General features: G+C 40.6%; 1 protein-coding gene across 1 annotated transcript in view; it reads left to right on the top strand.

Annotated features, from left to right (window-relative positions):
* Positions 1 to 16,060, top strand: part of MCM9 (minichromosome maintenance 9 homologous recombination repair factor) — a 71,863-nt gene that overhangs the window by 13,261 nt on the left and 42,542 nt on the right. Inside the window, exons 3-6 of the mRNA XM_065401614.1 lie at positions 3,822 to 3,903; positions 5,882 to 6,082; positions 9,137 to 9,262; positions 10,728 to 10,847. Of these exons, the coding sequence (XP_065257686.1) occupies positions 3,822 to 3,903; positions 5,882 to 6,082; positions 9,137 to 9,262; positions 10,728 to 10,847 (529 nt within the window). The remainder of the gene's footprint in view (positions 1 to 3,821; positions 3,904 to 5,881; positions 6,083 to 9,136; positions 9,263 to 10,727; positions 10,848 to 16,060) is intronic.

Genomic DNA, 16,060 nt, shown 5'->3' with positions numbered 1-16,060 from the left:
CTCTGTTCCATGCCATGTTAGTCTTTGATGACTGTCCTGCCATCAGCCATCATGAGCGAACCTGTGCCCACCTTTGAACATCCATGGGATAGCTTCAAGGAATCAAAGAACGTCTTTGTTTCATTTGTTTCTGCATATATTTGAGTGTCTTCTGCTACCTTCTCCCACCATTTATCTTGTATCAAGCGTAGTTGTCTTTGTGCCTTGCTTTGCAAGTGTTTAAATCTGTCTCTCTTTGAGGAGGACTGAATATCATTTTGCCAGATTTGGAAAGCCTAATTTTTTTCTTTCAAGACTACTGTGATTTCCTCATCATTTTCATCAAACCAGTCATGGTAAGCCCTTTTCTTCCATCCAAGGACGTCAGTTGCAGGTTTTTGTACTGTCTCTCTATGAGACAGGGTTATCACCAAAGTTGGTTTCTAGTGAACTTTGTAACTTGTCTCGATAGGATGCATAATTTAGTTTAACAATATCAGGGGACGTATTGATTGTTTTGGGGCATTTCAGGCATGTGGGTACAATGTGTAGATTCAGTATTGACCTAATCATTCTATGATCCATCCAACATTCTGCTCCACGCATGGCTCTGGTGATCCTGACGTCCCTTATGTCACATTGTTGGACAATGATGGGCTCTGTTAGATGCCATTGTTTGGATCTGGGGTGCATCCATGTAGTTTTATATTTGTCTGCCTGTCTGAAGATGGTATTTGTAATTGTCAGGCTATGTTCTGCACACTTGCTTAGGAGTAGGAGACCATTTTAGTTCATTTTTCCAATGCCATTTTCCACAATGACACCTTGCCAGTAGTTGTCATCATTACCTACTCTTGCATTGAAATCCCCTAGGATGATTAGCTTGTCACTTTGTGGTGTTGACTTGATGAGAGAGTCAAGATCAGAGTAGAACCATTCCTTAGCATCATCAGGGCTTGTTAAGGTGGGCGCATATGCACTGATGATGGTAGCAAATCGTGATTTATTTAGTGGTAACCGGAGTTTCATGAGTCTTTCGTTAATGCCTATTGGAAAGTCTTCAAGACATTGCAATAGTTTGGTCTTACTGGCAATTCCCACTCCATGGATTCTATCTTTGTGTGGTTCTTTTCCCTTCCAAAAGAAGGTGTAACCCCCAGCCGGTTCTGTAGTAATGCCCTCGTCTGCCAATCTAATTTCACTGAGCACTGCGATGTCAATGTCATACCAGGCTAGCTCTTTGGAAAGGAGAGCTGTTCTCCTTTCAAACTGAGAGGTATCGTCTTTGTCTGTCACAGTCCTGATGTTCCAAGCAGCAATCTTTAGTGCTTTTTTAGTTATCTTTGGTTTTCGACTGCATTGGGGAAGATCTGCCAGCTGTGGTAAACTGGCCGGATTTAATTTGGGCAGGCAAATTTTGAGGCACCTTTTCTATCCCCTTCTCTTACAAAGGGAGAGCAGTGCAATCCTAAAAAGGGCTGCTCTGTCACCTGGGCTGTTGCCAAGCTCCCCTGCTGCCCTTGGGTCAGGGATGGGCGACCAATGTCCCAGGCCGCCTGCATGCAGGCTTGTGGCTACGACTACCCAGTAATCATCTTCGCCTGTCACTTTGCCACTCCCCCGTCACCACAGGACTTTTGAAGAGAGATGTGCATGAATGATGTGTGCGTGAAGTTGATTAAAATGGGAGAGTCATTGCACTGGGACAATCCCATTCTCTTGGCTGCTGAAGCTTGGCCCAGTGGCACAAAGACTGTTACAACTGGAGGCTTCTTTAGCTGCCGTGGATAGCTATGACTCCTGTAGTGCCCCATCATGCCTTTCGCCTTCCACAATATGTTGCTGCGTACTACAGTACTGAGTATATGTTGTCTATCTAAGGGCTTTGCTACACAAGGAGTTATTTCAGAATAGTTAATCCCCATTAACTCTTCTTGATTAACTCAATGTGTGTACCCTCTTATTCTGAATGAGAGTACCTTATTCCAAATTAGCTTAATTCACATGGAGTTAATCTGAAATAGTTAATATACTTTAAATTCCTACCCTACCCTATAGTGGATTAATTTTCCTGTGTCAATAAACTCTAAACCAGCTGTACATTTGTTTTATATGTGATCGTGATACTTGAGATGGCTCCCATGGAACCAATTTAGCCCAGTTATGGAAAATGCCGTCTCTGTGGGTGCTGCTGCTCCAAGAGCAAATCTGCAAATATATACCCCTGCCAGTCTGCAGTCACCTACACAAATGGTCACTGAACATTTTGCTGCCCAAGGCAACATGAGGTCATTTGTATGATAGTCAGCCCTGAGGGAGTGCCCGTGATTGTTGCTTAACTGGGGAAGTTATAACAAAAACTCAGTATAATGGGGACATACTTGGTCAGTGCCAAGTGGTTAAGAGGTGCTTAACCAAGTGAAAAATAGGTGAAAAATTCTAAGTTCTACAAAATTTGAAAAAAAAATAAATTGTAGTTAATATTTCTATTGTATTTTTGTTGAGTACAGTAACGTATTCAGACTTCTTTTAAGCGGACTCTTCTCTTAATTGGGATGATATGATGTCCAATTTAAGAGGGCTCTGAGATGTGTGTATGTATACATCATATATACAAAAATAGAACTGTGTGGAGTGAGAAATGAAAAATATTTTAACAAATTAAGGATAACCAATGACTGAAGAAGATAAAATATTTCTGATAGCATGTTCCCTATGTTGCATATTCTCTTTATGCTTATTCCAGATTTTTAGTTTTTATTAGAACTTCAATTTTTTCTTGTACTGTGTCGCAAATATCTGCACTGTGGGACAGTTTCATCAGTAGTATGAACCTATTAACATTAATGGAGTTATGTCATGGATTAATTTGACTCTGTATACGATCTGTCCTGTTCAGTGCTGCCAGTAACTAATGTATCTGCCACCAATACGGACAGAAATGTGAGTTGCCTGTAGAAATCAAGTAATAGACAAAAATGCAGAAACAATTTCTAGGCACTAGAGAATAAATTAACCTAAAATTCTAATATGGATGAGTATTTGCTACAAAAGAAGAAGGTACTTCAGATTACTATCATGTCTGCAGAGTACAATTTAACAATTACGGCACGTTTTTGTTAGTAACTAGAAAAAAAGTGCTTTAGATGGAAATCGCCTGTGACAAGATTGCATAGACTTTGCCGTGGAGGAAAAGAAATACAACAATTACTGATGTACTTGTCAATACGTATTCTCCTGGTTGTGTTTGATTTGTTTTTCCCCTGCTGTTGGTTTAGTCTTTGGGATTTAAGTGTAAGCTTCTTTCCATCCCTGTCAAATCTTGATTAAATACCTGTAGTGCAGTGGCATCTTCCAATATGTACAGTTAAGAGGAACTGTTTAATTTTTAAGCAGGCATCAGTGCCTACAGTAAACTTTGTTTATTGAAATCATGCTTAAAGTAATTCACAGTTAATAACAAAAAAAGTTCATTTTTTTACAGTTACCTTATTTTTGTAAAGCTTTATCCAACAAGACATTGAAGTTGCTCAACATCTCCCAGAATACGGCCCCTAGAGATAATTTAAGGTCCAGCTCTGTTTCCCTTGATGTCAGTGGCAAGATTCCCCTGACTTAATGAGAGCAGCTGCATGCTCATTGTATGAGTTCTGTGAGAGAAATTAAGGAGAGCTACTCCTTTGCAGGGAAAGAAAGATAGGTCTTTGGTGTGCAGAATAATGGTTCTGTTGCAAACCAGACTGGCATGGTTTGGCCAGTTTGTAAACCAGAGCAACAGCATGTGGTTGTTGGATGGCACCTGCTTGTAATGAATGCATACTCTTTTTCTTGCTGTCTACTAGGTTCAAAGGCTATCTGTCGGAAGCATCCCTCGTTCTATGGTGGTTGTCCTAGAAGATGACTTAGTGGACAGTTGCAAGTCAGGTGAGGGCAATGGAGTGTTCCCATGTAAAGTTATATATAGTTTCAGTTACACACCTTTGTACCTTGGGTGTTTTCAAGTTTATATTTCATTTGAAAGAAGGCATCTCCAATAATGCTGTCAGTTTTAAGGGCTTGTCTGATGGGAAACGCTTATGTGTCACTTTCTAATTGTGCTAACTCAGTGTGTTAACATGGCAAATTAATTCTGTTGCAGAAAAGACCATCCCCTTATGTGACATCATAACATTTTGACAGAAAAACATTGCTATGAAATATTTCATGGGCTCCAGAAGTTATTTTGAGACCTGTGAATGTCAGGATACTGAATCTCCATTACTAAACTGGTACAGCCCCAAAGACCTTGAGACTGGTGACAGTACTAACAGTTTAGTGTCCCTTTGGTGGTTTGGGAAACCATGTATCATAGCTTCCTGTCGAAGAAGGATTGCAGGTAGAAACATCAGCTTAGTGTGCAGTGACTGTCAAAAAAGCAAACAAACCATTAGAATGTACGAAGAATGGGATAGAAAATAATATTCAGAATGTTATAAGTCCATTTTATAAATGGATAGTACCCCCTTCCCAGCAATACTGTGTTCACTACTGATCACCCACTCTCAAAATGATACAGAGGTCAAGGTTTACCTAAGCAGCACTGGCCGCTGCTGTAGAAAGGAAACAAGACTAGATGGTATAATCCAATATAGCAGCTTCTATGTAATTGGCCAAGACTGATCCAATATAGCAGCAAATAAGAATGACGTGGGGAAAGGGAGAGCGCACAGGGCCCCTGGTGTGGGAGAATGGGGGACCCTGGAATGAGGACAAAACACAGACTCCCTGGGATATAGGGAATAGGGCACAATGGTATGGGGGGAGAGGGACATGAGGAACACACGAGTCCCTTGGCATGTGGTGGATAGGAAATGGGAGGCACACAGAAACTCTGGCGGGGGGAAGAATGGAGGACCCTAGTATGGAGGGGAGGCACACAATGTGGCATGGGGGAGAGAATGGAGGACAATGGTATGGGAAAAGGAATGCACACACATTGCTGCTGGCATGGAGTAGGGGGTTGGAGGAATTCCCTGAAATAGAGAGGGATGTGGGAGGGTGGCACACCTGGAGCTTATGTGGGGGAATGGAGGGAATGCATGGAGCCCCTGATGTGTCCAATGCATTCAACCTACAGAAACAGCAAAGTGTTGTATAGAGTTATGGCAACTTCTGAACAAAACAAATAGCATAATGCACAGAGTTCCACTTGTGATTTAGATGTCTGTATCAAAACAAAAGAGCAAGTGGAAGTTATAGTATTTACAACAATAGAGGTTTTTGACTAATTGTATCTGCAAATCAAAAGGCATGACAAGAATACAAAAAAAATAGATATGGAATTATTTAGTAAAACTATCAGATGGTCCAGTTTTAGGTTTAATAAGCCCCAGTGAAAAGTTTCTATGAAATATTGCAGCGTTTTTATGAATGCATGAAACCTGAAAGTGAAATCGACTATAAACAAACCTTAGACTCTAAGTAGTCTTATTTTCATTGACTGAAGCAATAGAGATGAAACAAGTAAATAAAGAGCATTAATAGTAAAAGTAAATAATATACTTTTTGATGTCACTGTTGCTTGTTAAATAGTTAAGGAATGTTTAAAGTAAGTTTTTGAACCTGATAGTTTTTCTTTATAACTCATAAGACAGGTTATATTCATTTCTTTTGTTTGTTTTGGATTCACAATTTAAAAAAAAAATTACAAAATATTAGTCCCAGCTTTTATTCATAAATATAAAAAAGGCTACATGATGTTGCCTATTTTAGAGATGCAGTAATTAGAGTAAATTCTTTTTTCTAGCAATATCTGCTCTACAAAGGCCTAAACTGCCCTATTATGTTTAATTTAGCTGTTAATTTATGTATCTGCATATACTGAGCAGGATGTTACGGTGACTAATTTTGTCCTTACTCACAGGTGATGACATCACAGTGTATGGAGTGGTAATGCAGAGATGGAAACCCTTCCACCAGGATGTGCGCTGTGACCTAGAGATTGTTTTGAAAGCCAATTACATTCAAGTGAACAATGAACAACTGACAGGGGTTATAGTTGATGAGGAGGTTCAGAAGGAATTTGAAGACTTCTGGGAAAAACATAAGCGTGATCCCTTAGCAGGTTTGTAGATGAAAGTGAAAACAGGAACGACGCTTGGATTTTTGCTGGAGACAACACTGAAAATTATATTATTGACAACGTTTTTCCTTCATTCCTTCATCCCACACTCCTCCTTGGAAGCTATTGGCCCAGTTGTAGTGCACCTTCAGATCCCATTCACTTCAGGGGTGTTGTGCACTCAGCTCTCCTGCTGCTCAGGCCATGTCTCAGTCTGTCAGAGCTTGTCTCAGGCAAACAGGACAAACCTCCAAGAACTTCATTTTAAAACTGTGTATAGCATTTGTTTGTGTGCTTGTTTGTCTTGTCATGGCAGTTTAAGGAATAATTTCTTGCTACACAAAATTTCCAACAAAGGAATATAAAATTCTTACTTGAAACGAACTTAAAAAATAGGACACACTGTACTTTCATGATTTTTCTTTTGAGCCTTATGCAACTGCAGTTGCCAAAATGTTTTATATAGCACTTAACAGGGAGTGAGCCTGAGTCAGAAATGGTAAGAGTATTAGAAAAAATACAATGCTGTTATGTGCAACAAGAAAAAAAACACAATAGGTCAGTCGCAGCACTGTGAAGCGATCGTTTGGGTCAGATCTGGTTTAGTCAGCATTGCTCTGTTGACTATGCTAATAGCTTAAAAATATGGCTCTGTGTCGCTGTACCTAATACTTCTGCGAATCAAGATTTATTTATGTATTTATAACAAGTCACACACCTGCGTAATGTTAAAACCAATCTGTTTCTATAACACTTTTACATATTAAAAACACCTTTAATACTTAAACTACAGTTCTTTATACAAGGTCTGTCCTGCTGGCATCTTCATAAGAGAAGCAAGATATAACTAGTCTTTGAGGGAAAACTTCATAGTCAAATAAATAAGCACACCAGGTGGCAAACACATTAGGCAATCGTGTGCTGTCTTTTTCATGGCCACATACACATTACCTCACAGGAATGCGAACTCTTTCATAAAATGTTATTTTTTTCTCCCTAGTATTGTGGAGTGGTTTTTGGTTATTCATTTTTGTTTTAAATTTGAGCAACTATGGTTAACTGATGATCTGTATTGTATAAACTCTAACCAGCTACCAGATGTTTTATATGTTCTTCGTTTACACAGAGAGCCTGGTTTGCCATTGTGTTACAGTAACTCCTCACTTAAAGTCGTCCCGGTTAATATTGTTTCGTTGTTATGTTGCTGATCAGTTAGGGAACATGCTCGTTTAAAGTTGTGTAATGCTCCCTTCTAACGTCGTTTGGCAGCCGCCTCCTTTGTCTACTGCTTGCAGGAAGAGCAGCCCATTGCAGTTAGCAGGTGGGGGCTTTGAACCAGGGTGGTCCGGCAGCCCCCCTATCAGCTCCCCCCTCCCCTAAGTTCCCTGTGCAGCAGCTGCCTGCAGTTCAGCTGTGTCCCTCCCCCCACTGCCAAGTGCTGCTCCTGCCGTCTGCCTTGGAGCTGCTCCCCGAGACTCCTGCTTGCTGTGTGGGGGGGAGGGAAGGAAGAGGGGGGCTAATGTCAGGGTGTCCCCCTCCCCCCTGCTCCTGCACCCCGCTTACCCCATCTTCCATAGAGCAGTGGGGATAGACCAGGACTCAGGATGGAGGGAGCTTGCAGCAGCTGCCTATCAGCAAGCTGATCTAATTAACAAGGCAGTGTATTTAAGGGAAATGCGCATATCTCCCTCCATTCCTGCTGCCTTGTGTAGAGAGAGAGTTAACCCTTGAGGGCTCAGCCAATTGCTAGTTCATCATTTAGCAGTAAGGGAAATATCCCACCCTCTGACTCCTCCACCTCAACCAAGCTTCACAATCATCATCACTGTGTACCAGTATTAAATATTAAATTGTTTGTTTAAAACTTATACTGTGTGTGTGTGTGTATATATATATATATATATATATATATATATATATATATATATAGTCTTTTGTCTGGTGAAAAAAAATTTCCCTGGAACCTAACCCCCTCATTTACATTAATTCTTATGGGGAAATTGGATTCGCTTAACATCGTTTCGCTTAAAGTAGCATTTTTCAGGAACATAACTACAACGTTAAGTGAGGAGTTACTGTACTTTGGATTTACATTGGGGTTATGCTGGCATAAAACTGGAGTAATGCAGTGGTGAATCATGCCCTGCATCTTAACCATGCTGCACAACCCATAGGTATAGCACATCACATCTTACCCAAAGAAGGCCCCACCCTAGCCTTAATATGCTTACCTTCTACCTTTGTAATGGTAAATCCATTAATCTAACACACCATGTCTTCACACACTTACTTCCAAGTATAAAACATCCATTTTAGGGATTCACAGCACTTCCTTTTTTTTAAGGTTGGTTGCTCAGCTCTGTGTGCTAACAGTGAAGGGTAATATATAGTCCCAGAATCCTGATCTCTGATGTGCTGCTAGTGTCAGTGCTTCAGAGGGCAGAATTAATTCTATTACATCTCTCTTCACTGCCAGCAAAATCAGCTGAACAGATTGGAACATTTCAGTTCTTGAGAGATTATATGGACGGTGAGGGAGAGACTGCATAGAAAAGGGTGAGGAGATAGGGAGATTCAGTAAAATAAAAATAGAGGAGAGAGATGAGCCAATTTTCTGCATCATGTACAGTACAATATATCTTGGCATTAAACATTGGGGTTTTTTTAAGTCAGTGGAGCTATGCCAAATTACACCAGCTGTGTATCTAGCTCTCTGGTTCCTATCTGCACACAATGTACTAGCATTCAAGAGGATAAACTGAGGGGCTATAAGAACTTGGCCTCTGTGGTTTCATCTGTGAACTAAAGTATTCAGTCTCAGGGCTTCGTACTGGTGCCCAGCACCCAAGTATCCGAGTGCCTTCCACCTTAAACTGGCATAGCAAGGTCCTTATATTGATTTACATCAACTGAGGATCTGTTCTGATGGCGTTTAGTCTTTAAAGTGAAGGATGGGTCTAACAGCTGCTTTGGGGGTTTGCCTGAGGAGAGTGTGTTAACTTACATCAGATTTGACTTTAAAACAGTGCTTAATGCTGCTTTTCACTTCTTTTCTAGGGAGGAATGAAATTTTGGCTAGCTTGTGTCCCCAGGTTTTTGGATTGTATCTGGTGAAGTTGGCTGTAGCCATGGTGCTTGCTGGGGGTGTACAAAGGGCTGATGCTGCAGGAACTCGAGTGAGAGGTTAGTATTCTTGTTTCTAATAGTACATTTCTTCTCTCCATACATACAAACATTCAAAATGAATATGAGAGCAAATAAAGCTGCAGAAACATAATCGTTCTGAGTGAGAATGTTGTTTAATCAGCATTTGGATTTCCTATTTTTAGTTTTACTTTATTTCATTTTTCCAAAATAACTTGAGTGATAGAAACCAGTTTTCAATGCCCCATTGAATAAAGTATTAAAAGCAATTGTTTTAGGTAAAACAGAGGCTCAGATAAAAAGTAGTTTTATAAATGACATTTTAAAATGATTTTGTAGTAGCACATCCCTAATGGTATTTGGCGTCAGAGTGGAATATTAATATTTCCATAGTGTGAATCTCTATCCTGCATTGAAGGGAAAAAAATAAGATTCACTCCACTTCCTAATGCCAGATTTTTCCATCTGTGATTGTCAGCATGTTTCTCTTAAAACTGTTACTGTAAGCTATTTGCCTGCTGAGTCTCCTTCTGTTGTTATTAGATGGCAAATGTGCCAGGTGGTATGTAGGTCAGAGACTATGTAGTCTAAAATAATGTGTGTATATACAAGTATGGAATATATGTTTTTTAAAAACGCTATAGCAGCCAAATCAAGTCATATAGATCCTTAAAGTGAAGTCATTTTGTTTATATATTTAAATCATTTTAGAACTCTTTGATAAGGTACTTAATAAAACAAAATATTTACTTTTGTAATTGCTTTGTATTTGGAAATTACTAAACTTCATGATTATTCGACTTATAACAAAATATTTTCAATTATTATCTAATAAGAAAAAAGGCTGACTTTATTGCTTATTTGTACAATAATTAAAGTACACCTCTACCCCGATATAACGCGACCCGATATAACACGAATTTGGATGTAACGCGGTAAAGCAGTGCTCCGGGGGCGGCGGGGCTGCGCACTCTGGCGGATCAAAGCAAGTTCGATATAACGTGGTTTCACCTATAACGTGGTAAGATTTTTTGGCTCCCGAGGACAGCGTTATATCGGGGTAGAGGTGTAGTTACATACTGGGATCATAACTAAGCAGTGGTTCCGATTCCCTTCATTACTCAAGGTGGGAGTGAAAAATTTACCATAGCTGGCATCTGCAAAACAAGTCTATTAAAATATGAAAACTAGTAACTGGATGACCCTATAAGGCTGGCTATGTGATTATTTTAAAGAATCTTTTATGATGAGAATTGAGTTTGAACGCTGCAATATGATTAGGTACTACTTTTGAATTATACAGTTTTATCACGTCTGAGTGATGTTAGATATGACATTACACCTGAATTATTTATTGTATCATATGTTAAGAGGTAAATTTTATATGAAGAATTACATTTATTATTTTAGTTAAAAACTTCTCTGTCTTGTCTGTCTTTATAAATGTAGTAGTCAGTATGCCACCCAGGCAATCTCAAGCTCTGTGTATTTATTTTTTCCAAAGGTGAATCACATCTTCTGTTGGTTGGAGATCCTGGCACAGGGAAATCTCAGTTTCTCAAATATGCGGTAAAGATTACACCACGATCTGTGCTTACTGCAGGAATTGGATCTACAAGTGCAGGTATCTGATGTTCCAGGCTGGCCAACTAGGGTGTGCTCTTAATTTTTATTACACTTTATCTGGGATTCTGCATCTAAGCAGAGAGGGGTTTTATGTGTGAGCAGTGATATAAGCTACTCTTGATTGTATTAATATAGTCTCTAGACTGGGAATACATCAGCTCTGTAGCCATTTCTCCTGTGGTGGGGACAAACTTGCTTCACCCCGGCCCCTCTAGTGGGATGGTGTGGTAGGATCTCTGTCAGGGGATCCTCATGGAGCCTCCCCCAAAGGATCATCCTACTGTTGTTGCTTTTTGGTTGTTGTTGTTTTTTCCCCTGCAGAAAATTGTTTGGGCCTATATTTTTTTCTTTTTCTGGCTTTTTTGATTCCTCCAGAATGAGTTCACACTGTGTGGCTGTTACATGCAGAAGGATCATTCTCTTTCTGCTTAACAGAGACTCCTTTTTCTCTTCCTCTCCATGTTTTGGGTGGATGGCAGGTTAAGAGTCAGTTCCCTGCTGTAAGGCACTGCCTTGTGCTGCTGAAGCCTTATCTCGACTCTGACCCATAAAGAAACATCTGAAGAGCAAGTTTTTTTCCCCTTAGTATGCCCCAGATGTACCAAATGCCAGGGGTTGTTAAGAACTCTTCCTGAGGGACAGTACAAAGCCTCAGGTCCTTCTCCCACCCTTGCAAATTACTCAGTTTGAACAAAGTGCTGTACAATCAATATATGCAGGAATCTGTATATACCTCAGGAGTAAAGGACAAAGGATTTCAACTAGTGCATTTAATAGAAATGTGTTTCTCGGATAGTGTTGCTCTTCTTCCGTTTCTATGACTGGGAAACAGCACTGTGTTTAAATGGGAAGAACAAAAGAATATCTTTTCCTAGTCCCTTAGCCCTGTCCATCATGTGTGTACGACCTATGTACAGAGGATTTGTCATTAAATACTATTACTCCTGACTTTAAAATCAAAATGTTTGCAAGCCTGTCTGCAGAGGAGCCACAAGCATGTTCATGCTCAGGATCACCTTGAATACATCCATCAATATTAAGAACAGAACAAGCTGTACTTTGGGCTCGTTCATGTTTCCTCAGGGGATTGGTGTCTCACAGATAGTGACCTGGACTAAAAACCTTGCAATAATTCTTACATTATTGCACCCACCTTCGGCAGTAATGATTAAGGCTGCGATTTAGTCACGGAGGTCACAGAATCCATGACTTCCAAAGACCTCTGTGACTTCAGCCAGCACCAGCTGGGAGCTGCAGGGTCCCCGCCAGGCAGACCCCCCACTGCTCCTGGCCTCCGCAGGTGGCAGGGGGGACCCCTGGAGCTCCGGGCGCAAGGGAACCCCTGAAGCTCAGAGCTGCCAGTGGAGGGGGACCCTGGAGCTCCGAGCCCTCAGGGGTGGTGGGGGCCCCTGGAGCTCCCAGCCCGCCCGCAGCTGCCCAGGCTCCCCATTTTGCAATGGATATTTTTAGTAAAAGTCAGGGACAGGTCACGGGCTTCTGTGAATTTTTTCTGTGACCTGTCTGTGACTTTTACTAAAAATATCCCTGACAAAATCTTAGCCTTAGTAATGATCTCCCTAAGCCAGCCAAGTTCTTGTACCTCTGCTTTGCCTTGATCTTCCAGAGCTCTCACTTTCATTTCCTGCTCCACATGAGATGGCTTCCCAAAGGGTACTGAACACATGATCACCAAGGATGGCTGGAGCTGGGAGTAACTTTAGCATAAATGGGGAAACCACACTTGTGATGCAACACAACAAGCTGTCCTAGTGTGTAGCGATGGAGCTCTCTGTGGGTTTCCAGCTCATTCCTTGCAGGGGGGGTCTCCAAAATCCTAAAATTGCCTTTGGCTCTACATCAGTGAGGCTTTTAAAAAGAAAGGAAACCCCATGCCCCCCAAATTCCACTGCAGGTACATCACTTTTCCAACTTTAAACTCTTATGGTAAGGCCCATTACCATAAGAGATAATCAGGCTCACATCTGGCTGGCTGTGCAAATTACATCTACATTCACTTCAAAATCCCTTTACACTGCCAGTGTGGTGTAAAGGCTCCTTAGTGTAATTGACAATAAGACTCTTGTAACACTGCTGAATAATAGAATTACTGAATGAAGTTCCTTCAAACTTTCTTTGGATCTTAGAAGCAATTTACTTAGAAAAATATTATCCCAAAAGCAATTTATTAAAAAAACCCACACATTTATTGAGCTGTCCAAGTGTAACTTCCAAATGGAATGTATGAGGTAAAACTTCGTTTTGCTTTTGGAATTTTATGTTCAAATAGCTCAACTGATTTTGCTGGAACTTGTCAGGAAAAAAATCACCTTTGTAATAAGATCAAGCATTAAAAATGCTGTTCCTAAAGGACATGTCTGAGAGACGTGTACGGTTAAACTGAGGGAGTATAAAATTGAAATTGGTACTTTCCTTAACCATAATATATGATATGATAATTAAGCAATGTGCAGCCAGTATTTTAAAAATGGGTCTCCTCAAAAAAACTTGCCCTCTTTGCCTTCGGTAAACCCTGGGTATTAGAGAGAAAGGGGGGTAAAATGGGGATTCTATTAATTTAAATACAATGCAGATGCTTTCCAGAAGGCAAAGAGAAAGTATTGGAAGAGTGCTTCCTGAATCAGAAAGAGGGGCATGCACCTTTTGCTTTCTCTTGATTAATGGTGAATTCTACAGCGGGCTAAGCAAAATAAGGAAAGATGTTTGCTAAGTGGCTCCTTGGAGAAGGGGCCTCATCTATGTTTTTCTGGCAGCATATCTATTAAGATATTTAGTGGGCTAACAATGATGTGAAGTCAAGCATGTCATTGAGACCTTGATCTTTAGCCTTCAGTTTGACTGGCTGAGGACTTGGAATGAGTACTTTTTTTGGCCACAGTGTTTTCTTTTTTTAAGTTCATTGTTTTTAGACTATTTATACTTTTCTCCCTAAAACATTGACTTTATGAACTAATTTTTTATGCAGCCACTCAAACAGATGCTCAGAATGATAACGTTTTGAGAGTTGTTAAATCATGTTGCTTTCCTTGTTAATTATTTTACATGTTTTAGATTATCCAGTTCCTGTTTTGTATGAAGAAATAATTTCTAATTTGCAGGTTTTTTCCCAAGGTAGAAAGACCTAATCCATGAATCCTATATTAAAAAGTAGTTGGTCACAATATCAAAAATGTGAGTCTCAATAAAAATTTATCAATTGCTGACTGTTCATTGTAGGATTGAGAAATACTGCAGGGCAGTTACATAGGTAGCTAAAGGGTTTTCTATATGGTTACCACCTATTATTGTAATATTCAAGAGCTGCCCGAGAAAATGGTGAGCTTGCTACTGGAGCAGTCAGTCTTCAGCTCTTTTCCACTCTCTGGGAGAGGATGCTTTGTTTTGGATATCCATGCATTTGGTTTGTTTGTGGTCTCTACTTCCACCTTTAATCTGGGGGTTGTGGGAAAGCATGGTCATAGAATTGGTCTGACTTCTTCTGGAAACTCGTTCAACAGCTGTTGCCCCATGTGTCAGAATGATAGGTCCCCAGACTCTCTCATGCTTTATGCAAAAAGAACAGGAGTACTTGTGGCACCTTAGAGACTAACAAATTTATTTGCTACTCTGAAACCTGTCATCATGCTTTATGGGATTTTGAGGTGTGTTGTTCTAGAGAAGAGTGTTGTCTGAGTGGGTCATGAATGCAGATGTGGTAGCTAATGTAGCTGGTCTTGATCTATTGATGACCTTGAAGATCAGGATTAAGGTCTTGAATTATCAATGGAAGTGGACTAGGTTGGATTACAACAGCCTGTCACAATGGGGGCATGAGTAACCATATTACATATGATTTGGGGCCTCTACCTTCCTGCCACCTTCAGACCCAGATACAGTGAGTTGCAGTAATTCAGTTCGGAGATGACAAATGTATGGCTCACTGTGACTATATCCTTACTTAGGAGAGAGGGACAAAGCTTCCTAGCAAACAGGAAGGTGAAAGAAGGCATTTTACATCAGTAATGCTACCTTGTCTTCTAAGACAACTCCTCTTAATACAAGAATCTCTATCCGGGATATGACATCGTTGTAATGGGGATTTGCTTCATCTGGGAAAGGAAATGCACAGCAAGGTGTCATCGGTTTATTTTTGACAAAGGTCCCATGTAGATATTGAGAAGGGAGGGGATGTAGCATAGATCCCACTGGGAATCCACAGATGAGCGGTAGTGGTGGGAAGAGTAGCTCATCCCCTTATCACTCTTTTGGTCCTGACATTGTAGTGCTGCATTGTCTACTCAAGCTATGTCATGTACAGGCAGTCCTCAGACTTACGACACAACTGGTTCCTGAAAATTGCGTCATACGTCGAAATGTTGTAACTCGGAACCACAATCCACTCCATTGCGCGACCAAGTGTCGTAAAGTCTAAACCAACTGTTGTAAGTCGAATCAGGGTGTCAATTCAGAAACGTCGTAAGTCGAACATCATAAAGTCGAGGACTGCCTGTATCAGGTTAGCTATAATGAAAGTTTCAGAGAGGTCAGGTAGTATGAGCACAGAGAGAGCCTCTATCCATTGCCATATTGTTTAGTGCCACTAAGGATGTCTCTGCACTGTGCCTTGGCCTTGAAAATCAGTTGTGAAGAATCCACGATGTTGGCAAGTGCTATGTGATGTTGGAGTTTGGGTTCTGAATGATTTTGCCTAAGAGTGTGAGGTTGGAGGGGTGACCTGTGTCACATGTTTGTGTCTGGATGATCAGGCAGTCTATTGTATTGTTCAGGAAGAAAGGAAAAGTTACTTCTCTGAAGGAGATGTTGAGAAGCTATTAGTAGTGGACATAATTTCTCTTCTCTGACTTTCACTGTACATGAATTTGTTTTGCATATGGTGTTCCACTATTCGTAATGGATAGTAGTATGTGATGGGGCCAAATTCTGTCAGGGCAGCGGGGTGATTAATGCCATCCAGTCCGTCTTCAAGTGTACGGCCTCAGTGAGTTCCTCCTAAATACAGTTGATCTTTTCTGTAAGTTAGGATAGGAGCTTTTCAGAGCACTCTGTGCTTGGGTCCAGTCTCTGGCTGATGCAATCTGGGATGATTAGCTAGGCGGAATAGTTCTGCTGTCACTATATGGTAGCTGTGATGGTGGTAGATCCAATTATTTAGTTTGTTTAAAGGCACAAAATGCAGTTAGGCATTGAACTCTT

This window comes from Emys orbicularis, chromosome 3 (assembly GCF_028017835.1).
Source record: "Emys orbicularis isolate rEmyOrb1 chromosome 3, rEmyOrb1.hap1, whole genome shotgun sequence".
In the NCBI taxonomy this organism is placed as follows: domain Eukaryota; kingdom Metazoa; phylum Chordata; order Testudines; family Emydidae; genus Emys; species Emys orbicularis.
Note: the sequence above shows the minus strand (reverse complement) of the source record. Positions and strands in the feature narration are given on the sequence as shown.